Raw genomic sequence first — 26,181 nt, 5'->3', positions numbered from 1 at the left:
TCTTAATTCATACAAATGTCGTGTTTTCAGCATTAGCGTATTTAGGGATTGTCTGTTGTTGGGGTGATTCTTCCGGAAGTTTAGAATACACCTTAGTCGAGTGGGGGGTCCGGGAGCTTCTCGAAGGAAATGGTTAATATGAAAGCTCGGTTTTTGAGCATTTTCGCGTATAATTCTCTATAATACAACATAAGAAGATATTTTTTACAGAATATAATTGGCGAAGGATGAAAGTCTCTCAATACCCCTCCTAAGAAGCTATTCGGTGGTTTTCAGCTATTATGTAAATAGCAGTGCAATCGTTCAGGCAACATACCGCCACTGTATTCCCAGCCGGTCTGTCGCGTTAAAATCGTGATAACACATACCGCCTCTGTTATATATATATATATATATATATATATATATATATATATATATATATATATATATATATATATATATATCCCATGCAGGGTCGGGCTTGGTCCTACCTGAAGCGCACGGGTCGGCGCTTCAGGAAGGACATTCGTTGATACAAATGTATTGAAATGTAAAGTGAGTCGAATGTAATTTATATGAAAGTCAAAAGTGAGTCAACGGGCGGTCGTTATGAGCGCATTTTTCGACTCGGGAGAATGGCGGGACAATAGTGGTAAAGAAGTTGGCCAGCCGCCGACAGCTGCAAACCCCAATAGACGCGACGTTCTGGGGTGTCTCACCATAGCCCATTTACACCTCAATGGGACACATCCCTATAAGATGTCAGTGGTACATTACTGAGAAATCTTAATGGTACTTTTTCCAAAATGACAAATGGTACATATCTAAGACGTCTCTGCGATATCCTCAAGTGTACATCATAAATTTTCTCATGAGATATCTTCCCGGGAATTTACCCATTCCTAGCTGGCCACGTGTGAGACCAAGATGACGTCATGCGCCAGAGCGACAAGAATGTAGCACTGCATTGCATCCACCTTGTAGTCTTTCCACCATGGTCTGTGCTTTAAGTGGAAAAGTTAGAATAAAAATGTAGGAAAGGTAAAGTTCGTGCTCATGTTTCAGGAAGAATATTTGCGCTATCTCTGTATTTAATCATTTCCATTGTGAAACCAGTAGTAACGTAACGGTTAGACAGTAGCGTAGCCAGGATGTGTGTTTGGGGTGGGGCAAGTGCTGTTATAGGTACATATAGAAAAAATACAAAAAATATATAAACATAAAAATATATAAAAAAATTACAAACATGAAAGTACCAAAGTACATTGTCGGACCTCTTTGGGGGCCCGGCCCCTCTGGGCCCCCCCTTCCCTGCGCCACTGCGGTTAGAGTTCTGTGTTTGACAACGCAACTCTCGATATATCAAGGTGGATATCAAGTGAAATGCCGTTATTTTATGTTGCAACATTACCCACTCTTAATATAATTTACAATGCTGAACACAGATGATAAGAAAACAGTGAGAGTGGCTTGGACAACGTCATTTCACGCAGGAGAAGTGTGCCAAATTAGGTGCTCCATATTCTATTTTCGTTTTGTGTGGTGATTGTACAGACGAATGCTGGTCCAAATTGCAATGAACAGGAAACTACGTTTAAAGTATACTACTAAAATATACAAGCTCGTTTAAAGTATACTACTAAAACAAGCTCGCGGATAGTGCTATTAATATTGGTTAGTTGCTGGAATATGACTGTTTAGTGGTGAGTGAATCATAGATGAAAGATTCGGAAAGGAACAATGAAATACCTTTTTAGAATCAATTCTCTATATAGAGGAACGACCGCAAGATCAGAGGGGGCGGAGTGTTAGTGTGAATTACGAAGATGGAGCAGCACAGGCATAATGATCTTGTACGTGAGCGTGAAATCATTTGAGCCCGGGTAAGTCTGTGCAAGAACACAAACTTCAACCGGTGTTTCTGCAGACCACATAGAAACAGTCACCGAAGTTTACTCTAATCATGCCATGAATCGCATTTAAATAACGTCACAAGGTAAGAAATTTGTTCATTTTGGTGACTATAACTTGGGATAAGAATGGATCGACAATAAACATGTGATAATATCAGACACAAATGAGACCCGTTCGTCGACTATTCTATTGAGGAACTCGATTTGGGATAGAACAATATGCATAAAGCGCGTAAAAATAACAGCTTTCATTATATTCTCTCTACTTTTTCGACAGAATGTATCATCTGATATAAAAAGTTACATCTCTTAGAGCACGAGTCTCTAGAATTGACCTACCGCCTACCCTATCTTACTCGATCCCCAAAAGGCAGCAACCCGTCTCAAAAGAAAAGGTTCTATCTGAATGGGAGAAAGAATTTGTGGTGAAATTTGTAAAGTTCTATAGATGTTACCGCGGACACTTTTACTAGAAGGAACAATGTACGTAGCACTGGATTCCTTTGCCGATGTTCATAGAACAGTAAAAGATTTTGCACTGTTAATATATTAAAAACGATGGAATTTCCGATATGGCACGTCAAAGAGACTCGAGACACATTCCGAAATAAGAAAAAGACTTGTTAACTGTGGCGTGTATTTCCAAATGAATATATATTGATATATATAATTTTTCAAATATAAGACATCACACGAAAAAGCTATTGAGATGTAAATACCAATTATATTTAAAAATTCAGGCATCAGCATTAACAACACTAAACAACAATGGTTTCTTATCATATCTAGGTCTAAATTTCTAGCACACATCCTCTGATGTAGAATGGTGTATCAAGTGCAGAAGATGAGGAAGGAACAAAATTTTAATGAATAGTTTTGTAACAAATTATAAAAGACACAATGGGCGTACCTCCATTTTTAATCCGTTATCTAATTTATCTCTATAAGTCCTACAGAGGATGACTTATTTTCTCTCCGGCCTGAGAGAGCCTCTCACACGGACAATATAAGCATGCGTTCGACAGCATCTATTATTCCATTTGCACTTTCGCTCATTTTTAATAGATGTTTCAGGGAAAGCTGTTTTCCCTCTTCTTGGGAAACACCCCGTGTCTCACATTTATAAATCTGGATTGAAAGATCACATGTCATCCTAAAGCAACATCTCGCTTCTCGAAGACACATCGATCGTCGGTGAGAAAATTATCAAAGACAGAGTTTTCAAATTCACCTCTCCCTATCTTAAGACAGCTCAAAATGGTTTCATGTATATAGCTCTTGCCTCACTAACCTCATTTACATATTTAATCACTCTGTACATAGTGCTTCCAACAATGCAAAACCTTGCGCCATCTATTTCGGTTTATCTAGTGCCTTCAATTCCATTAACCATTCTTATGTAACTTACAAAATTTCCAATACATTCTGTGTTCATGGACCACTTATATCATTGTTGAATAGGTACTTGCAATGTCGCACTAGAGTCGTCTTGGTAAGATCGATTTCTAACCCTTAAATCCGGAGAAGCACACGGAAGCGTATCTGAAACACTCGTATTGATATTGGACGTGAATGACTCGACTAGCTGCTTCAACTCAAATTTTGAGAACGCTCTTATTTCCAGAAGACTGCAAAATCTTCAAAGAAGTGTACACAATAATGGACCCCGAGCTGCTTCAAAGCGACATTAACAATGTTTCCTCCTGGTGTAATGCATGGCTTCTAAAAGTTCATCCCGATAAAAGTAAATGCATAACATTAGCGGTAAAGAAAAATATTTACATACTTCGTACAACATAAACGATTTGGCTATCTCAAGAATCAATACTCATAAGGATCTCAGAGTTACTTTTGACACAAAACAAAAGTTCCACAGAACATACAAACACTTTCACTAAGCATTATATGCGTCTTCTAACACCTCTGAACAGATAACATATTTACGAAAAATCTCATACCTAGCAACTTCCTACAGAGCAATAATTTTACAAAACTTTAATATTATTCGTCTAGCTGGAAAATGGTAGCTCCTACAAACTTATCTCTTATTAACTTTGTTCCAAATTTATTACTTGCAATTGTACGCATTAGTTTGCCTCACTCAAGTGCGATGACAAAACACAAATTATTACGAACACTAAATAATCAACTCTCTAATACTCGTCACAAAATCATTGACCTCAAATATCTGAATCACTCACACATGGTAAACTCTGGTCCGAAATGCTATTCTCAGAATTTCATTTCCAAATTCCCTTCAGAGTAACACGTAACACATTTTTTCTTATAATACGCTCTAGACATTCAATACTTCAATCTTCTCTGTTCAACAGGTTTCAGAAAATTATAAAGCGAAATACTGCATACAACCATAGACTTCCTTAATTCTGAACGAATATATAACTCTGCACTACGACGTAATTTTAGCCGATAAAATTTAGTCAGCTACTGTGAATAATTCTTATCAATTACATACTATTATTATTATTATAACTACTGTGATTACTATTACTCTTAATATTGCATTATACTATCATATCATAGATTTATGAACTTGGACAAAATATCTTGTCACACTCTTAGCACGTAGAAAGTTTGTCATCTGTATTTTAACATTTGTCTTAAGGAACGCGACATATACGAATTTTGTCGCACAATTTGACAAGTCAGATATTTCGCACTTGTATGTGTTACCATATGTGTAACTTGACTACATTCTCTAAAATACAAGCATGATATATTAATAAATCGCGTCACATATGTTTGGCTGTATTTCCACTAACAAAATATGGAATTCAAGTTAACGCTTTTCACACTTTTGCACACCATTTTTTTTACCTGTATGGAATAGTATGTCTTTCGGAGAGTAAACTTAGAGTAAATCATTCTTCATAGTTTTGACATGTACAATCCTCAACATCTGTATTAATAAATTTGTTGCCAAATATAAACTCCAATGAATTCCACCCTACATATTTAGAACGTTTTAGTTTCTTCATCCCTGTAGTAATGTTTCCCCTGTGTATTTTAACATGTGCCTTGCAAAATGTATGCTGCCTATTCAACATCTTTTCACGTGAAGCCTGCCGTATGAGATATTCATCTGTCTGTTAAAATGTCTTGGAAAATATGAAGGTAGATTAAATACATTCCACACTTATCGCATATGTGAAATTTACCCTTATGTATATTAAAATTTGCTCCCAAATTTGAATATAAAACCAATTCCTTGTACCACAAAAGATTTAAACCTGTGCAGTTATATGACTTGCCATCATTGAAAGGAAACTAAATCCTTTCCCCCACACTCGGCTTTTTTGAGAATTTCTAAGTGGGTGTATCAGTTTAGCCAAACTTGAACGCCGATTAAACCACTTTCCTTCATTGTACGCGTGAGACTTTTGTGCTCAGTGCATTATGAATACACAAAGCTGAAAGTACGGTAAACCCCTTTTCACACTACTGATATTTGTGACGTCTTTCCCCTGTGTGGATTAACTTGTGTCTTACCAAACTTGAACGTTGACTAAACCCCTTTCCGCATTCTTGGCATGTGTAAGGCTTCTCGCCTGTGTGAATTAACATGTTTAAAAAAACTTGAACGTACATTAAATACCTTTTGACACTCATTACATGTGTGACGCTTTTCTCCTGTGTGCGCTAACTTGTCCCTCGCCAAGCTTGGACGTAGAGTAAAACCCTGGCTACACTCTTGGCAAATGTGATTTTCTGTCCTTTGTGTATTAAAATGTGTTTAGCCAGATTGATTGTACAGTAATTTCCTTTCCACACTCCTGACATTTGTGAGTTTTTTCACCTGTGTGAATTAACATGTGACTTGACAAGTTTGAAAGTTCAAGAAACCCCTTCCAACACTTTTGGCATGTGTGAGGCTTCTCGCCTGTGTGAATTAACAATAGTTTAACCAAAGTTGAATGTTCATTAAAATCCCTTTCACACTTTTTTCATGTGAGACTCTTTTCTCTTGTATGGATTAAAATGTGATTAGCCAGTCTTGAACGTATACTAAATTCCTTTCCACACTCTTGACATTTGTAAGGTTCTTTTGTATGGGTTAACATGTGTCTTGCTAAGTTTGAACGTAGTGAAAATCCCTTACCGCAAACTACGCACGTGTGAAAGCTTTCACCTCTGTGTATCCTGATATGCCTTACCAGGCTTGAACGTTGTCTAAATACTTTTCCGCAAAGACATGTGTGAGGGTTTTCTCCTCTGTGGATTAAGATGTGACTTGACAAGTGCGAACGTCGATAAAATCCCTTTCCACACTCTACGCATGTGTGAGGTCTTTCTCCTGTGTGGAATAACTTGTGTGTTACCAAACTTGAACGTTGACTAAATCCATTTCCACACTCTTGACATTTGTAAGGTTTTTCTCCTGTATGGGTTAACATGTGTCTTGCTAGGCTTGAACGTAGTGAAAATCGCTTTCCACAATCTTCGCACGTGTGAAATTTTTCACCTCCGTGTATTTTCATATGCCTTACCAGGTTTGAACGTTTACTAAATCCTTTTCCGCAAGGACATGTGTGAGGTTTTTCTCCTTTGTGGATTAAAATGTGACTTGACAAGTTCGAACGTCGATAAAATGCCTTACCACACTCTACGCATGTGTGAGGTTTTTCACCTGTATGGATTAACATATGTCTTGTCAAGTCATAACGTTGACTAAATCCATTTCCACACTCTTGACATTTGTAAGGTTTTTCTCCTGTATGGGTGAACATGTGTCTTGCTAGGCTTGAACGTAGTGAAAATCCCCTACCACAATCTTCGCATGTGTGAAATTTTTCACCTCTGTGTATCCTCATATGACTTACGAGGTTTGAACGTTGACTAAATACTTTTCCGCAAAGACATGTGTAAGGTTTTTCTCGTTTGTGGATTAAGATGTGACTTGACAAGTGCGAATGTCGATAAAATCCCTTTCCACACTCTACGCATGTGTGAGGTTTTTCTCCTGTATGGATTAACATGTGTCTTGTCAAGTTATAACGGCGACTAAATCCCTTTGCACACTCTTGGCATGTGTGAGGCTTTTCTCCGGTGTGGATTAACGGGTGCTTAGCCAAATTTGAACAGTCACTAAATATCTTTCCACCCTCTTTGTGTGTGTGGGGATTTTCAACTTTATGGATGTGTGTAGCCGAACTTGAACGTACGCTATATCCCACACCACACTGTTCGTACCGGTGGGATTTCTCAGCTGTATGTATGAACTTATTAGTTGATGAAGTTAAAGTTTGAGCAATTTTATGTCTTACCATATTACTTGACAAACCTGACAGAATAATTCCTTTGCCGAACTGCTTCGTACTATCAGATTTCTCATCTGAATGAGAAATGGCTTCCTTTAATATAATACGCGTATTCGCTTCTCTTTGAAGATCATATTCGTTGTAGCGCCTGTAACAAGTTCAATAAACAAGGAAACGTGAATTGAGTTAATTAATAAGTAACAGCCAAAAATGAAATTATTCGTTATATTTCAAGATAAAATTATGTTTATTTTTGTTCTCTTACATGAAATATTGTAGAAATATGAATCCGAGAACGGTCGAGGTTTTTCCATATCCATCTTTTCTCGAAAAAAAATGTGTAATTTGCTTTACTATATCCAACTGTGCAATTATTTATATATACGATATTAGAGTTCAATACATGTGAACGTTATATATATATATATATATATATATATATATATATATATATATATATATATATATATATATATATATATATTGTGCTATGGAATAAATATTTCATTATTATCAGTGAAAATAGAGAACTATTACCACTAAAATATTGATATATCATTAATTTTTGTGTCACAAAATTTAACAATCTTGTTGCAATTGCCACTACAAAAAAATGATGTTGGCAAAAAAATATAGGAAAGGTATAATACTGCACAAAATATCTGATTTGAATCAATACACCAATCTCTACGTGTTTTTAATATAATCTGATAATTTGAGATGCTAAACTTTAATATGTAACACAATCTCTGCGTCTATTGATATATAGCTACGCGGTTACATCGAATACATTCTTAAGCCCTCTTATTAAGTAAATACTTTTGAGAGGCGGCGAGTATCCAATTTCTTGTAGTTTTTATCTGTTTATATGAAATACATGACATTGTGATTCCAGAAGTCCACGTTAAAGTAATGTGGACCAGCATTACCACCATCGTCACCATTAGGTTATTACTAGTGCTATTGTACGTTTCTGCTCAAAACATTCACATTTCTAATAACCTGGTGTAATTCCATTCGGAGAAATTAAATTCTATACTCGGTATGGAAATATGCTATTAGTTGGGGGCAGCGGTGGCTAAGTGGTCGAGCGTTCACTTCTGGTGCTTGGGGTCCTGGGTTCGATCCCAGCCCTCGCCAAGTGAAATTTGTGGTGGACAAACACCGTGTGTGTGGGTTTTCTCGGGGTTCTCCCGTTTCTTCCCACTTTCCTCATTCCACCATTTCATTCATTACTCATCATCACCGTCTCCTTTTGCCGAACCGGCATAACCCTGGGACGTAAAACTCAAAGATTTCATTTCATTTCATGCTATTAGTTTTCTTTCAAACAATGCCCCCGAGTGTTATCAGCATCGTGAAACACTATAATCATTATTATTTTTAACACTAAATTTAAGATGGCGTTTAAAGATAAATGCTACACGATGAACAGCAAACAATGCAAGAAATTTGATATGCATCATATTACAGTGTTTTGCATCACATTACATAAGAATGGTTATCAAAGGACGGGAAGAGGATTAGATTTTTACGTGAAAAATATATTTTGACGGGTCTCTCTCTTTAGAGAGAGGACAGTTTCACATTAGATTTGTTAGCTTTGAAAAACTGACGCGTGCATCAGTGTTTTGGGAAATACAACATTCAAGAGGGAGAAGATCAACAATCTGCCTGTCGTCGCATAAGAACCAGATGATAGTAACTCCATTCTCGTAGGTTTACAAGCTAGAAGAGACAAAAATTTTGTTTTCTTAGAAAAATGTGAATTTAATACGATGGTAATTGAGCTACATTACAAGAGACGGTCGACAAGAAGAACAGACGGAGTTACGTTCCGTTTACACCAAATGGGGCTTTCAAAATTGTGTCCAAACATAAAGAAATAAATACCGCATTTTTGAAGTTACGTTCCTCTGGTTTTCACGAAACGATATTATTTATCAGTGAACAAACACAACATCTAGCTAATGTTCAATTAGCTATGGAAATGAGTAAATCGATTGGAATTAGATTTTACATTGCAGGTAGCCAGACACGTAGTTTAGGTAGAAAACTTCCTTTCTTTTTGTGTTACTATCATTAGAATGAAGATCCTACGAAAAAGAGAACAGATTTTAATTTTAGGCGAAAAGCAATGTATCTGAGGAGTGGATTAGGGAACGTGGGTGAAATTCGTTATATAAAATCTCTAATCAATACCAGTGAGCAAGTGATCAACGCCTAACGACATGAAACGGGCAATTTCCGTAGATTTCTTTATATACAAATTTAACATATAATCTAAAATTAATCTGTAATGTATAGAACTCCATCATGCATTCTCTGATGCAGTTAAGTGATCACAATTTGGTAGCATACAAGAAATTTTAAGAAAACGACGTTTTCAATGGATTGTGAAACTGCCCTGTAAATCCAGGTTACGTCCAATCAACTTATAGACTTATATATACTTTTTAACACATGCAACGTAAAACTTAACAAAAGCTTGCAGTATACGACTTAAGAATTAACTAATGGGAGGCAAAGCATCTTCATAATTTCTTTTCCAAATTACGCCTTTATAGTTTTCGAACGTGTTTCTTTACTTATATGGAGCATTCTACTTCATGGGAAAAATATCGAGGAATCACTACTTCCTCTTCCGGAATTCACATTAATATTCCATGTTTCATTCCCGCGTTATTACAATACAATACTGAAAGGAGAAGAATATGTATGTCTTCACTAAGTATGTCTACGTAGCTTTAAGGGCCATATACATAATATGTCTTCTTTATACAAAAACTTCACGGAATAAAAATTACATAATACTACATGCCTAATATTATAATGAACACTGGACATTTATAAACCATTACAACATAAAAACTACAAAAGTAATTTATACTTAACTAGAGAAAGTCCAAGCTAATTTTAACCTTGAAAGGCTCAAGAGGTGCCTCTGAGGCTCCCTGCTGCATATACAAGCTACCTGAACTCCCCGCGAACATTTGTATTTTCCGTCATTAATAGGAAAGATTAGTCACTACTTTGTTATGAAATCATTTGTCAATGGTAATAAACAATGAACAGTATCAAATTATTAGAAAAGTGAACACTTCAATAGGAGTCTCAGAGGCACTCCTTGGGCCTTTAAGTTAGTATAAAAAACAACGCTATCCTATCTGAGGTAAAATAAATAAAAATGCTTAGGAAACGCAATCAGAAAGTGTATTTCCAAGAGGTAGAAGAATTCTAGAGCGCAGGACACGGGACCAAAATATCTATTAAAAATAATGGCATTAAAATTGACCAGGGTGCCACCGAGGCACCGATTGGGTAGTGACGGACAGTAGGAATATTCGCGGTGGGGAGCAATTTAAAAAGGGAAATATTTCCAGTTTTTTTCCCGGCTTATAAATTCCCTGGAAGTAATTTATTTCCATTTCTTTACTTCATCTTCCAAATTATAATAACCGTATGACTAATTACATTATTTTAATATATTATGATTTATTTCTAGGTTTAATACAATTTGGATGTTAAAAAATTTAATTTTTTTGACTGTACTTTATATTAATAATAATATGAATTTTAAGTTCCATTTACATTTGCACTAAAAAGTAGGGTAATTGTTTAGTATTCGGGGCCTAAAACTAGCAAAAACTACTTGATAGTGGTGTTTATGTTGTCAAGAAAATATCGAACACAATTTTTTTTAGGGCAGTAGGGGATTTGTACAAACCGCAACGATAAGTAGAAGTGATTTATGTGAAAAAAAAAAGTGAATTGTTGGTAACGAAGCTAGAAAACAACGTGCTCTGCGGGGCTCTACCTCGCCTTCACTCGCTAACGCGCGCTCGGCAATGCTGAGTGAATTTAATGTTGGTAACGTAACTTACCATACAACACTAAAAAACAACCGCATTCGGATTAGCAAACAACCGGATTAGAATATCGCAAAAAGTAGGCGCAAAAGCTGGTAAGCCAAAGCTAAACAATAGCCAAACTTAGCAAAGTACTAATTTATAAATTTTGAAAAGTAACCATTTTGCAAAGTAAAGTAGAATTACGTAGAAATAGAGATGAAGTACTATTAATAAACCCTGAACCACTGTTAGTAATAGACGTCGGTCTGTCTCCTGTCTCTGATTCGAATTTCTGAAAAGGTACTCGGACTTCTCTTACGTATGAATTAACACATGAAATTTCGAGAAATAGGTATTAACAAACGTGTGTGGCAATGTTAAATGCTAAATTATAAAGATAAGAACACATCTTGAAAATATTGTGAACACACATATTTATGCGCATATGTTGAAAAAACGGTGGGACATGTGTCTTCTGGCAGTTACGCAACCTAATCTGATAATAAAGTTAAAAAATTTATTATGTTTATATCAGTAGTAGAGTCAAGTTTAGAAAATCCACTTACATGTAAATTTAAATTTTTCGGCGGTTTGAAACTATGTGGACTTACTATACCATTTTTGAAGAATACTTACTTTCATAGAACATATTGTAAATAAAAATCCATTTATGCGTACTCCCTAACTGTAGTAAAATAGTAATAAAATAACATAACATCGTTTAGAATATACAATTTAAAGACTCTTCTGGGGACAACAGTAACAATATACTGTGACAAAAAAACGAATTTAACTTTTAAATTATAATATAGTAAAACAATGCAATTTTATTTGTGATTGTACATATTTTCCCGGAAAATTCCCAATTTGGGAATTTTCCCGGGAATATCCCCGAAAGATATTTTCCAGGGAATTTACCCATCACTTCCTTTGGGCCTTTACGTCAATATAAAAAATAAATATTTTTTCTGAAGTAAAATAAGAAAATGTATGAACAACTCAATCACGGGCCATATTCCAAAGAGATAGGAGAATTCTAGAGCGGAAGACACGCGACGAAACATCTATTACGAATAGTTTCATTAAAAGTGGACTAGGGTGCTTGTAGTAGGAAGAATGTACTTGGGTTGGGCGTGGGAAAATTTTCAAAAATTTCCCCATGGGAACGTTCCCTGGACGCTGTTACTATGCTAGTATAAGGAAGTATACTCTTGGACGCCTACCAGATGTAGAAACAAGATGAAACATGCCTTTTTCGTGTTCCTGTCGTGTATTGGCTAATAATTTGAATCCCCAAACCCCCCTACCCCTCCTGCGAAGAGCGTAAGCTGAACGTATCTGCTTATGTAGATCATTCTGTTAGCAGCTGTTGCAAAGGAAGAAACGTCAAAAAATTTAAAGATGTCATCGTCAATGAGTTTATTAGAAAAGCTTAATAAGCCATCAATGGTACCCTATATAAAAATGCGAGATTTGGAGATTGGAGTACCATTTCGTATTGTAAACTGTGAGATAATTACAACGGTATATGGTAGGAAGGCATGCGTGATATTTCAAGGAGGCGAAAAAGTGACTTTACCAGGACGTTGTACTGAAAAATTGGAAGCAGATAATGGTGCATTATTAACGTATTTACAAAGTGGGAATCTCTGTTTAATATATAAAGGAATGAAAATTAATGTATCTGGGCGTAACATGCACGATCTTGAATTTACTGAACTGGTATACTCATCGTAAGTGTATGGTGGCATGTAGAAACAAGATGAAACATGAATTTTCCTCTTCGCCCCCTTCCTCTTCATCCATGCGCAGTCATCTGTATGCATAGTGTCGTTATTCTGTGTTGAGCAGCTACTGGAGTAACATGTCTTTGAGTGCTTGTGCATCAACTATGGATACCAAGAAAGAGTACTGGTTAAATGTTGAATATGGACTTAATTCAATGAAAACGAAATTAATTTGTATTGGACTGGATAGTGATACATTTGAGCCAGTGATTCGTGTTGGCAAAGGACTTGTGTTTGGAGTGGAGTTAAATTTGCAGAGTGGGAGAAACTTGTACATTTGACCCCATTTGTTACGGACTATTGAAATTCTCAAGCGGAAATTGCATTTATAAAATATCTTGGTCGAAAAAACGAACTGGTGGTGCGAAAACTAATGGGTGAAAAATTAGTGATGTTAGAGAAAGAAGGAACATTTCATGCTCCTCGAAACATTGTGTACTTAACTTCAAGTGATTGGCTTTATTTCTTGCAAATATTACCATGTATTGAGCATGCTGTGAAAAACAGTAAAGTTTGTAGTGTTGTGCTACGTGAATATTTTGACTTGTGTACAGATACTATTCGTAATCATGTACAATTGCAGTGTCTTACATGCAGAGGACTTGCCGGAATCCATACTTGTGTAGATGAACAGAGTATTATTAATGATATGAACATCAGTTTTCCAAGTGTCTCTCTTGATAAGAACATTGATGTGAACATTGATGGTGAACGAATAAATTGGAAATGAAAGTATTTTGCAAACAAAAACTCATAGATTCAATTATGGTTGATTTATTTGATAGTGTACCGACACAGCCATGGTGGGGGGAAAACGATACTCAACCTTCGGAGGGTATCAATGAAGTGAACGTCATAAAGAAGAACATTGATTAGTTTTTCATGTATACTAAACAACGTAATATCAAATGTAATAAAAACATATATAGTGAAAGTAAAATGTTTTGTGTTTGTGTGTTTTGTGTTCGTTTCATACATCTCAATATGATAGGATTTTTAATTAGTATACTAATTTTTATAAGAAAAAATCCTAGCATATTTTTTCCTCGTATACTATAAGTGATATGTATAATAATAATAATCATAATGAATTCAAATTTTTGAAATGAATGTTAAAATAAAAATTAGTATTTGAAATTTTTATTATTATTATTATTATTATTATTATTATTATTATTATACAACTTTGTCTTCAGTATGATAGGACTTCTTCATTTTAGAAGGAACTAAAATAAATATTAAAATTTTAGAAACAAAAGTCCTATCATAATAATATTGAACTCACATACCTGATTTAATTTACGAAAGAATAACTGATAAAGTATTTGAATTCAGTATTATTATTTAGTTATGTGATTACATTGAATCACATAACTATTGAATCACACATCATTGAATTAAAAAATCAGTTTTAGAATCTTTTTTAAAAACACCATGAAATTCAATGACTTAAAAATATGTTTTGTGATATGTGATATTTAATTACATAATTGATCATAAAACATATTTATTTATTAGGAAACGGAGAAAATAAAAAATAAAACATTTGTTTTCAAAGAGAAAAAGAATACAAAGTATTTATTGCTGATGAAACTATTTACACAATTAAAACGACGGCAAGTATAGTACATTTTTAACAGAACGTTAGATTTTTTTCATTGTTCAGGTGATCACTTCACAACTGCCATATACTGTTCACTGATGCTGTCTATACACAGTTCAATTAATGATAATTTCACAGATGATACTACTGCTGTTGATGATGGTGATGAAACGTAGATAGAAGTCATACTGTACAATGATGATGTCCATACACACGATGATGATGTCATACTTTCTGAAATGAAAAAAATTGAAAAACATAACTTAAAATTTATGTTATCTATAATCATGAACAAATAAAACAACAAATGATAATATATACAAACACATTATAATAAAGAAGTAGAAGAAATGACTACCTCCAATAATATGAAAAAAGTAATCAAAACATACGAAGAAGAATGAAGACATGATTACCTGTAAAAGTAAATACAGCAAGCGACGATCATTTTTTTCTGGAGTTGATAAGAAAGTGTAATGAAATTCATTTAAGGACTTTTCTTTAGGTTTGAAGCATACGAAAAGATATGAATAATGCCCACATAGGGACGATTTCACACTTTGAATTTGTTTATTATTAAATGTATAAGAAGTGGAATTTTTACGTAGAAATTGAATATGTTGCATTACATATGGAGGAAATCCAAATGTATCGAAGTAGTGGGCACGTCCGTCAGTATGAATATATACGGAAATCCAGTGTGTGCCAAGTTTGTTCGAGGGATCTGTATTTATGATGATAGCTGCAGGTAGTGGAACATGTGTTGGTAATTGGTTGGCTGCATATACGCCAACGAAATAATTGTGAAATAAAGAATTTGTTTGCAAAGCATTCAGTAAATCTAGTGTAGAGGACATCATGTATAATAATGCAGACATGTACATATGTGATATGATATTTAAATAACGTACCTTTAAAAATCCATGATTATGTTCCTCTGATGATCCACTTCTAAGAGAGATTGGAATTCTCCATACGTGATGCATGAGATAGGTGCTGGTAGAGGCTTCGTAAAATAAACTTCCAGACGAACACAGCCGTGACGTATAAGGTTCCAATGCTGCACAGCGCTGGCTTCTCCATCTTGAGTAATGTCGAAAACAAAGATGGTGCATCCTTGAGGAAAGGCAAGGCGAGGAATATTGTTGCCATGATTGGAAAAGTGAATACCTGATCCACAGAATAAGGTATGATATGAGGAAACATAGAGGTTGTTTTCGAAATTTGGCTGTAATGGTTTTGAAGGTACAGGTTTTCCATCAATGTATAGAGAAAAGAAATCGATGTCAAAATGTTTGAAATGAAATGGATTTGAAGTTATTGTTCCTGTATAGGCATCATTTTGTGTAAACGCCACAATCACTCGAGTTGGTAATACTCCCATAAATAAATTATTAATTGTTTTTGATTGAAGATCCTTTGGAATGACGAATGATTTCATTTGCACTCTTGTGAGAGGATATTTGGCTGTTGTTGATTGTAGAAGCTTGTTATGTGCTAGTTTTATTGTAGGACTAACATTAATATTTTTAATATGTAAAGCAGCGTCTAAAATATTCACTCGTCGGTTGAGGTTGGTGTCTGATGAAGACAACGTTACGTTGTTGAAACTGTTACACTGGAATTTAGTTTTTAATAAACAAGTGTATATACTCTGGTCAGAAGTGTTTATTATTTCTTTAGCGAGCTCCAGAGTCGTGATGGATAGAGTTGCACGTTTCCTCTTGTCCTTCTTCTTGCGCTTGATGATTTGTAATGATGAAGGGTTAAAGATGGAATATGTGTAATTCTTTTTTTCGTTGATATCCAGATCCTAGCATAGATTTCAGTTTATTTTTTGCTTTGTCTTGCAAGACGGATCTCGCTTCACCCATTCGTTGATGAGAGGATTCGTTAATAGGTTGATTATCGATGATGACATCAGTAATAACGTTTGCTCCAGATGTTAATAATTCCTTTCCTGTTTTAGCTGCTTGTTTTACTAGTGGCATGACAGAACGAAATAACCCTCCAAGGAAACTTCCAATACCATGTCCAACTTGATAAGGGGAACCAACATAAACGTTTCCAGTTCCAGAAAGAGCTTGTTTTTGATGATATTGTAAATATGGATTATTCATATTTGTCGATGTTGACGCACTGGTCGAAAATGTAGTTTAACGCATACAGTTCCGAAAGTGAATGCCAGTGGAGAGCCTGTATTATCTCTTATATCTATTTTGATGTGTTCAAAATTCATGTTCTCTATAGCCACATAATGTGGAGGATTAAAAATTTCTATAACATTACTTCCAAATGTATGATTCACAGGATTGATATTTATGATTCGTAATAATGGTGCTACTGTATCCCCAACAAATACAGATTGAATTATATCACAATACACATACATGTAGATGGAAGTCCTAAACGTAAATTTGAAATGCTTAGGCCTTGTTGCATATCCTTTAAATCAACGTGTGTATCAAACCCCAACATCGCAATAACACTTGGTGATAATGCACCGTCCACACCTATGTCTTTATGAAGTAATCGTATAAAACAGGTATTACTCTCACGAGTGTGGAAATATGTAAATTTGTGAATCTGTTGTACGTATTTATTATCTTTATCAATTCTGATATGTCAGTGTAATAACGTACAGGAATAGTTATAAATTTCTATTCATCACTTTTTGCAGGTTTGTAAAAAATTGTATTATTTTCTTCATTAATATTTAATATTGAATGAGGATAATGAATTTCAACAATAGCCACTTCCCACTTTTCATGGAATTCCAATCTTTGATGAAGTTTCGTAGTGTATGATGTTAAGGTGTTGTCAGGAAAATATTCCATAGAACTATTACTGGGAAGCGTAACGTAAAAATCTCCAACAGGTTCCATTGTATCTCGATCTTCTTCACGGCTGATGCAGGTATCCAGGAATCGAAAGAAGGATATCCTTTCCAATGAACAAGATATTCTTTTCTGCTGCCTTTTCTTCTTGTACGTATGATTTTATCTATGTAAAATGTCTTTGATAACGTCACAGGTTGTAATTCTTCTCTGTAAAATAATCCATCCAGTGGTTCCTTGTTTAAATCTTCAATTTCATAAACAGGTGGATCTCTTGGTATTATCTTCTTCACTTTAAATATTTCCCAAGTCCAATTTTGCATATGTCCTTTATCAAATGTACGTTTAGTTTTACTAATTCGTACTGTATCCCCAATTTTAAGATGTTTTGGGAAATTTGGATTCTTCTATATTTTATTATCATATTGATTATGCGATACTTGTAATAGGTTATTTTGAGAAACACTTGCAGGTGACATCTTTGTGCTTGAATGATAACCTTCATTGTATGATTTCACAAGAAGAGGTAATACATTTAAATAATTATACGTTTGATACTTAGTAAAATACTTCCACATTTTTTCTTTTAGAGTTCTGTTAAAACGTTCTACAATACTAGCTTTTATATCAGGATTTTTAGTTGTACTATGTTTTATTTTGATGTCATCTAAGTACTTCTGTATTGTTTTATTAGTAAACTCACTTCCTTTATCTGTTCGGAATGTAATTGGTTTTCTGTCTTTGAACACAAGTTTTAATGCTTTTAAGACATCATTTGTACTTTTAGATTTTAATGCCACAGCAGATGCATATCGACTGAACACATCTATCGCTGTAAGAATATAACGATATCCATCATTAAATTTATGAAGAGATTCAAGATCATTAATATCACTTTCCCACTCATCATCAAGGTTATTCACTACATAGAAATCTCTTTTAAAACGACGACGTACAGGTTTGTGTAACGTATATGTTGTTTGTTGCAGTAACCATCTTCTTATACAATGTATAGGAATTTTCTTCTTTGTAGCTATCCACAATTTTTAACAGTTGCAAACGAGGCAGGATGTGAAGGGTTGTAGTAAATATTGCTTAACTGTTTGTTTACGGTTTCCACCTTGACCATACTGGACGTTTACACGCACGTTTCCTTTTCCCTATAGGAGATACTACTTTTCTTTTTCTTCTTCATCTTCTGCTTCATCGTCGTCTTCTGGAAACGATTTCGGAGGTATTTTTTCCCTTGACGATGATGCTGTTGGTGACGCTTTAGTTCGTCGTAAAATATATGACAAATGTTTTGGATTTCCAATAAGTTCTTGAGGTGTGTTATTAGAAGATAAATAATTACAAAATTTCTCCCATCCCGGTGGATTTGTGTTTCCGAGGTCGCGACACATCAGAAATTAAATCTACAATGTGAGATCCTTCTAGTTTATCACCTCTGATGTAAACAGTTCCTTTATTATCCCACGTAATATTATCATCATGTTTCATTCTATGTAGTAGTAATTCAGCTCTTTTACGAAACATTTTAGGTATAGATAATAATATTTCTTCTTCTACTTCAGGCTTCTCTGATTTAGTTGACGTAATTGAAAGTGTCACAGGTTCTTGTTTTCGTATTAAATGTAAATATTTTTGAAGAATATTATTATAATGATTCCACTTTTCTTCGTCACTAAGCGATGATAACTGTAAAATCTCTTGCATTTCTTGATCCAAATTAGATTCACGTTTCTCCAGGGCTTATGATGATGGTGATGCTGGTGTTTGTATACGATTAAGAACTTCAGGTGGACCTAAAATCATCTTTGCGTGTTCCATTGCACTAACGGAATAGTAAACTTGATAATGCACCAGTTAAAATAGGAGCTAATAATGCCGGTAGGAATCCACCCTGCTGTTGCACTAATAATTGCTTCTTCTTCTTTTGGATGGAGTTTCCTTTCTTCACAAGATATTGAAGCGTCCTCTTGTATTGCTTTAATCTTGCTTTCTGTGTCTTTGTAAGAGGTACATTCCCTTTTAATGCATTATAACAACATTCGCAAATACTTCGAATCACTGAAGAGTCTGCATTGGCCAGTATAGCTTTACGTAATTTAGGATTTGCTTTGCTCGGCGTACGAAGAAGATCGTGTTTTACTCTTGGAGACATATTGTCAGAATGAAGAAACACAGTTTAAAACAAACATTGTAAACACATCTTCTTCTATTTCGTTGGAACATAAACGTAATTATAAATATTATCAGGAAAGACATTTGTTTGAAAAAGAAGTTCATCTGGCGTATCCTGTTTTAAATCATTAAACAAATATCCATATGGTAACTTTGTTGCGTCGTTGAAACTTTCTTGAAGAAATTTTGGATTCTCAGGAGTTAGTTGATAACTCAAATGTTTAATTTGTGATTTATCTCTTGGATTTTTAAATAATACGAGATAAGAACAATTCAAGCTCATATCTCTGCTTTCTTTTCCCTGATGAAATATGTTTTGTGTAATAAATAGTACACTAAGATTTCTATGATGAGAACCCTTTGTAAAGAAATCAACTATATTGCGGTTCACTTCACACATTTGATCATCAATAATAATATGTGGTCCAGTTTCAGGTAAAAAGTCTTTTGTTCGAGGTAATCCTTCAATAAATTGTACTTTTGTCGAAATTTCTCTGTATTCATTTTGCCATTCTGCATAGTACCAATAAATATGACGAAACGATGTATTAACCATACGTGATAAATTGGACAGGAATCGTATTACAAAGGAAGTTTTTCCACATACTTGGTCCGGCAACAATACATGAAAAGGGATGTTTCCACGTCGTGTCCATGTTAAAGAGTATGATCATTCTTTCTTCATACGTATATTTATAAAGGGCCTTATTACATTTGTCTTCTTCTTTTGTTGGAAGTAGTGTAGTCACATGGAAGAGTATCATATGAATTTGGTATTCTACGTCGTTTTATATAATTTATCTCATAAATTTTTGTTTCGGGCATGCTGACAATAGTATGGTCTTTCCTGCGGCAATTTTTTTTCTCATTGGTAATTTTGACTTCCGTGGGACGAGATTCTTCTTCTTCCGAATTCTCTTCATTAGCTACTATCATTTTCTTCATTACATCAAAATTTAGGTGTTTTGAAGATTCATAGTTTAATGAAAAGCCCCGTATCTTGCATATTTGAAACTCCTTCTTCGTACTGGGATCAAAAATACGTATTCCATAGTTCTTGGGTCCAGCCGAGACGTATTCTGAAATATAGGCCTCTTTACCATACTCGAGTACTTCATTTGTTAAAGCGCCTAAAAAGTCACCAGTTGGAATTGTAGTTTCACCAGGTTTTTTGCGTATAAATGACTGAATCTGTATCAAAATACAATACTCTTTCTTGCAGTTGATCTAAATACTTGTACAATTCTAATCTTGCTTGAGCTGTTGTGTATGCGGCTATGACGACGTTTACTGTTGGTAGTGAAACAGGAACTTCATCAGTGTATTGTCAATATACATATATCATATCATCATTTACTGGAAATGTGTGATGAACGTCTATATCATGAGACGTTAATTTCTGATATAATTCCTTTTGATCATTAATAATGCTTACATGTTCTCACGTTGTCCAAATTTTTCCCAAAATTAATTTAACATTAATTTAGCTAAACTCCTAAGTGCTGGATTATGTTGAATTTTATTTTCATCGAGACGTATTCCTTCCTTTCCATAAAATTGCTGAATGTACTTCTGCTTTAAATCATCTGTTTCACACCATGATGGCCATCCACTAGCTTCCGTTTTTGCTTTCAGGAAGGTGTTTATGTACTCTGCAAATAAGCCGCCACTTTTTGTTTCTTCATCATATTGAACAACATCATATGCCCAATTTTCATGAATATCTATTATTTTTTATCCTTTTTCTAATGCTTTTCTTACTTCATCTGCTACCCATGTACCATGTAGAACTCGATCTTCATCGCTGTGATTACAAGATGACTGGTTTAATTCATCACAACATGTACGACAAAGTGGAAACATCAATCTATCATTTGACTTGTAAGGAAGAACTGCGTGTAAGAGATTTTTTGGAGGTAGAATACTTAGTTTAACTAATCCTTCAACATCTTCAATGGTGGGAATATTTGAATCTCCAGGCAGATAGATAGTAGGATGACGAATTGGAAACTTCTAAGTCTTACAGATATGCGGATAAAGCGAAATAACATCTTTGTATTGAATTCTCCTTCAGATTCTTGTGCTTTATGATACAAACGTATGGCATTCACACGTCCTCCATAAAAGCATCACGAAGATTTAATGGTGTTTTCTTTGTATACGGATGATTAATAACATACTTCTTCATCTCTTCATTTCTTGCCAATTGTTTTTTTTAATTCACAGCCCCATATTTCATGCACTTCACAGCCAAAATCTTGTAATTTTTGAATTTTTTTCTTTGTTGCTTTATATCGAAATTCCATGGCATCTGTAGCATTGTTATAGATGGGTTTATCTCTGTCGTTAGGGTAACAGTAGATACATCCATGTGTGAAATCGCCTTCATATTCCCACACGTGTATTCTTCCTGTGTTGGGATTTGTTCATACACCATCTACTTTCATTGATGCAATTCGTTTTTCCTTACTATGTGCAGCATTGGTAATTTGTATGTTTCTTGTTTTTTTCTTCCCAAGCTATCCATTGTACTGCTTCAACTGATTGGACATCTCTCCATCGATACCCGTTCTTTGGTATGATACCAATCGTATTTTCCTTTAAGAAATTTCTTCGATACACCAAATTACATGCACTGACAATTGTAATGCATTCAAGTAAGGGATTTACATTTGTTTCAGATTTAAATGTATTCATAAAGGAAATACATGCTTGGCGTAATACTTCAACATCCTGTACACAATATTTGATGAGTTCTTCTTTAATTTTAAAGGTATCGTTTCGATGTTCAGTATACCATTGGAGAAACTTGCGTCTTTCGTCTACTTTCATGGTATCTGCTCCATAATATCTAATGTCTGGAAGTGTATCTTCATATGTTTGGTTCTCACGTCGATTGAAAAAGTGTGGAAAATATTCTTTGCACGATTAAAGACCAAATGCACCACTTTACTTACTTAAGGGAATAGGAAGAAAGCTTAGTGAATCAATGAATGTTACGTTCCCTATTTTAAAAGATAGAATTTTCGACCCATTCATGATTACTTCTGGAGTCCAATTCATCTTCTCAACCATAGTCTTAATGATGAAATGTGCATCATAGCCCTTAGAATTATGGGCTACACATGTTACTGATTTAATGTTTGGACGTCGCTGTTGAAGGTGTTTTAGAAAGTCTTCAATTACATTTACTCCGTCAAATATATTTTCTCGTTTTCCACAAAAGATACAATTATTTTTGATGTCGTTGTCTTCATAACATCTGTAACATGTATGCTGACTAACCAAGACATTAGGTATATGTTCATATATGTTTGCGTTCTCATCTTCTATTTTCGTGTCTTGTGTGCATTCAATATCATAAAACACAATCATAGCTTTCTTCTCCATGATAATTTTTTCATTGGCTTTCTTTGATTTTCTTTTTTCATTCACTTTCATGTAACATTCATGATTGGGTGGTACTACAGCATAGCAAATGTTGCAATAAGTTTCTCCACATACGTGAGAACCTTTTTCTTTTACTACATAAATTTTCAAACAGAGGACACAACATTTCACAATGGAACATAAAGGCTTTCCATTTTGATACGGCGCTGACTTGTGATAGTCATAGCATGAGTGGCCGTAAAATTCTCGATTACAATCATTGCAAGTAATATGAGTTTGTTTATAGTCACATGGTGGCTTCTGTTGACAACGATAACATACAGCTGTACAATGTTTCAAATGTTCATGTGTGTTTTCATATTTCTTATGACAGCTTTCGCAATAATATCCACAGCTAAAACATGCTGTTAAGCTTTCTATGACGTTGTAGTGATTATCTATGAACTGTAAATTTAAGCAGTTCTGTCGTTATTACCTGCTGGTGCTTCAAACATAACACCATTTCCTAAAAATCCCCTATACACTGTAATTTTATAATCCTTTAAATATTCCTGAAATTTACGAATTTCAGGAATTCCACCACCATGACTAAGATCTACACCGGCAGCTTCACAGAGGTCTTCTGCTTCTTGCCGAATTAAATATTTATTTTGATATTTAACATATCTATTATATTGAGTTTGATTTCTTCCCTTGTGTTTTTTCAGTTATATGGCAACGACGATATCATGTGCTAAACATTTTGTACCTGTATTCTTAACTGTGATAATACCACGTTTTGCCTTTACGTATTCCTCGCTATTCATAATATGTTGTTTCAAACGACCTTGTCTTCTCGGCATACGTACGTGATGAAAATTCACGATGCAATCTTCATTTATAAGAAAAGCCGCATTACTTTGCAGTACTTTTTCATAACTTGTCCATAGAACTTCTGCTGAGAGATTTCTTGCTTCTCTGAACGATAACCAAAAAGGGCTATGTCCTTCTCTTTCATTTGCGATTTTTACTCTTTCGTAATCATGCTGGTCCACATTACGTAGCAAATAATCTATTAAATCCCGTAGACTTGTTTCAATTGCAGTAAAAGGATTTTCACCGGCACGCACGGAGGCTAGGCGGAATCTTAACATTGTACCCTCCATATTGTATCTTCTGTATTGTCTTCAGCGTTCTTCTATTATATGAAATCTATTGTTTCCATCATTGCGTCTGTTATTTCCAAATCCTACTTGCACATTTGATTTTCGTTCTGCTTCAAATACGGATAGCAACTCGTACATTCTTTTTTCTATTTCCTCCAAATCGATTTCTATTTCTGTATGTTCTGTATTAGTCTCTGCTAATATTTCCATATTTGATGGATATATTCTTGTTCTTCTTCTTTTTCAGGATTAGGAAATAAATTGGTAATCCATTTTTCTAGCTCAGTTTCGTAGAACTCACCTTCTGTCTTCTTCTCTTTCTCATTGTAAGTCTCTCCTATTATTTGGGAGAACGTTAGATTTAGCAATTCTTCTTCTTTTTTTGTTCTTTCTTCGACGTCTTCTTCTTCTATTGGTCCTTCTTGTAACCATTTTTTAATTTGGGCAATACGGTCCGATGCTTCCTCTTCTTCTTCTGTTATCATTCTATTACCTGCACTTTCCAATATTTCTAATAGCTGTTCTTCTTCATTTTCTTCTGCAATTTGAATTTCACTAGCTGCATCTCTTTCTTCTTCTTCGGTATTGCTGATAATCTCTTCTTTTTCTTCTTCTTCTGTGAGTTCTTCCTCCTTTTGTGTACCTTTCTTCATTTCAGCTTCTTCTCTCCTTTCATGATGATCTTCTATTCCAATTACGGCATCTATTTCTTTTAGAAGAACTTGCGTCTCTTTATTTATTGCGATCTCATATTCTTCTTCTTCTATGTCATTAATAAATGCAGTCATTTCTTTTAATAGCTCTTGCGTACACTTGCTTTCCATTTTACTCCCCAGATGTATATAGGTAATGCAAAAAAATCCAATATGTATATGTAAATAGTAGATATATAAGTATTATTTCAAATAGAATATAAATAAAAGCGCTTTAAAATATACGAAAAAATAAAAAAGGGTTTTATATATATATATATATATATATATATATAATGATAAGGAAAGGATTACACGTATCTTTATTTCTATTCAACCTAAAATAAAAAGAAATGCATATTGTTACTTATAAATATATATAAACAGTATATATATACACATGGATTTCAATTCGTTATATGGAAAAAGTGGAAATTTCAAGGGAAAAAATAGCATACCTTTTAAGTAGTTAAAATGAATTGTAACGTTTTCCCGTATTCCACGGGAGTGAAACAAATTTATGTTCACAGTTTGCTTCAAGTGTGTTGTCTAATGTATAAACGTTCTGTACGTGAATTTTATACTTGTTCTTTCAGAGTTTCAGCGACCACGAATAATATGTAATTGACACTAATATCGTCCGTTTTACAACGTAAGGAGCATATTTGTGGGACGTTAAACTGAAATATTTCTCTCTCTCTTACGAGGGTATGATTTGAATGATTACGAAAGCTATCACTTAACTCAGTATGATATTTTTATTCCGTAGCAAATACGGAAACTCATTTTTTAAATTATTTTTACGGGTCTTGATACCAACTACCCTAAAACCAATGAACAAAATCTGTGAGCCCCAGCATAGATAAAGGAAAATTTATTGACGAACTAAAATTATTTGCAGAGGTTCGATCCTAAACATCTAACGCAGATGTGAGTGAATATGAAGAGGAAATATGGTGAGACGATACTGAACCAGAGATGTAAAAATCAACTTAAAGAAAACTTGCAAGTCTTGCCTCACGTGTGCGTTCAAAATTGTCGCATGCATGTCTTATGTTATACATAGCTCTTTAAAGTGTACAAATTCCTCCTTACGATCCCTCTAACACAAGTAAATTGTTAATAAGCGTTTTTCAAACTCAAGATTATTAAATCTACAGTAAGGGCGAACCTCGGTCAACACAACATTGAATCATATCTGTTAATGCAGTATGAAATGAATATACTAAACAAAGTGAATAAAAATGTAATAATTAGCAAACTCTGTCATTTTAGTATAGAATTAAAAATATTTCTTATGTATGGTAAGAATGCCCTTTTTTCTTGTCATGTAAACAGATCAAAGTGATAAAAGTTAAATGTTATATACATAATATGGCAATGCACCAATTGTAATCAAGCTGTCTGAAACCGAATTGAACTATCATAACTCCATTATTCGAAATGTCAACAAGTACGTGTAAAACCTTAAACCCATTATCTCAAATACCACATAAAAGATAGATTGCTACAGTGTTA

At 34.4% G+C, this 26,181-nt stretch overlaps 2 protein-coding genes across 2 annotated transcripts in view; both read right to left on the bottom strand.

The window, feature by feature from the left end:
• Nucleotides 1–471: 471 nt before the first annotated feature.
• LOC145670516 (uncharacterized) overlaps nucleotides 472–26,181 on the bottom strand; it is a 52,046-nt gene continuing 26,336 nt past the window's right edge. The window contains exon 2 of the mRNA XM_081739275.1: nucleotides 472–7,322. Coding sequence (XP_081595401.1) covers nucleotides 5,861–7,322 — 1,462 coding nt within the window. The 3' untranslated portion in view covers nucleotides 472–5,860. The remainder of the gene's footprint in view (nucleotides 7,323–26,181) is intronic.
• Nucleotides 14,400–24,795, bottom strand: LOC145670634 (uncharacterized). The gene is made up of 2 exons (XM_081739425.1): nucleotides 15,327–24,795; nucleotides 14,400–14,649 (listed from the first exon to the last, which is right to left on the bottom strand). Exon 1 carries the CDS (start codon nucleotides 24,793–24,795, stop codon nucleotides 24,169–24,171), a length of 627 nt encoding a protein of 208 aa, XP_081595551.1. The 3' UTR covers nucleotides 14,400–14,649; nucleotides 15,327–24,168.

The sequence above is a fragment of the Thermobia domestica genome, chromosome 14 (genome assembly GCF_964235325.1).
Source record: "Thermobia domestica chromosome 14, izTheDome1.hap1.1, whole genome shotgun sequence".
In the NCBI taxonomy this organism is placed as follows: Eukaryota; Metazoa; Arthropoda; class Insecta; order Zygentoma; family Lepismatidae; genus Thermobia; species Thermobia domestica.
Note: the sequence above shows the minus strand (reverse complement) of the source record. Positions and strands in the feature narration are given on the sequence as shown.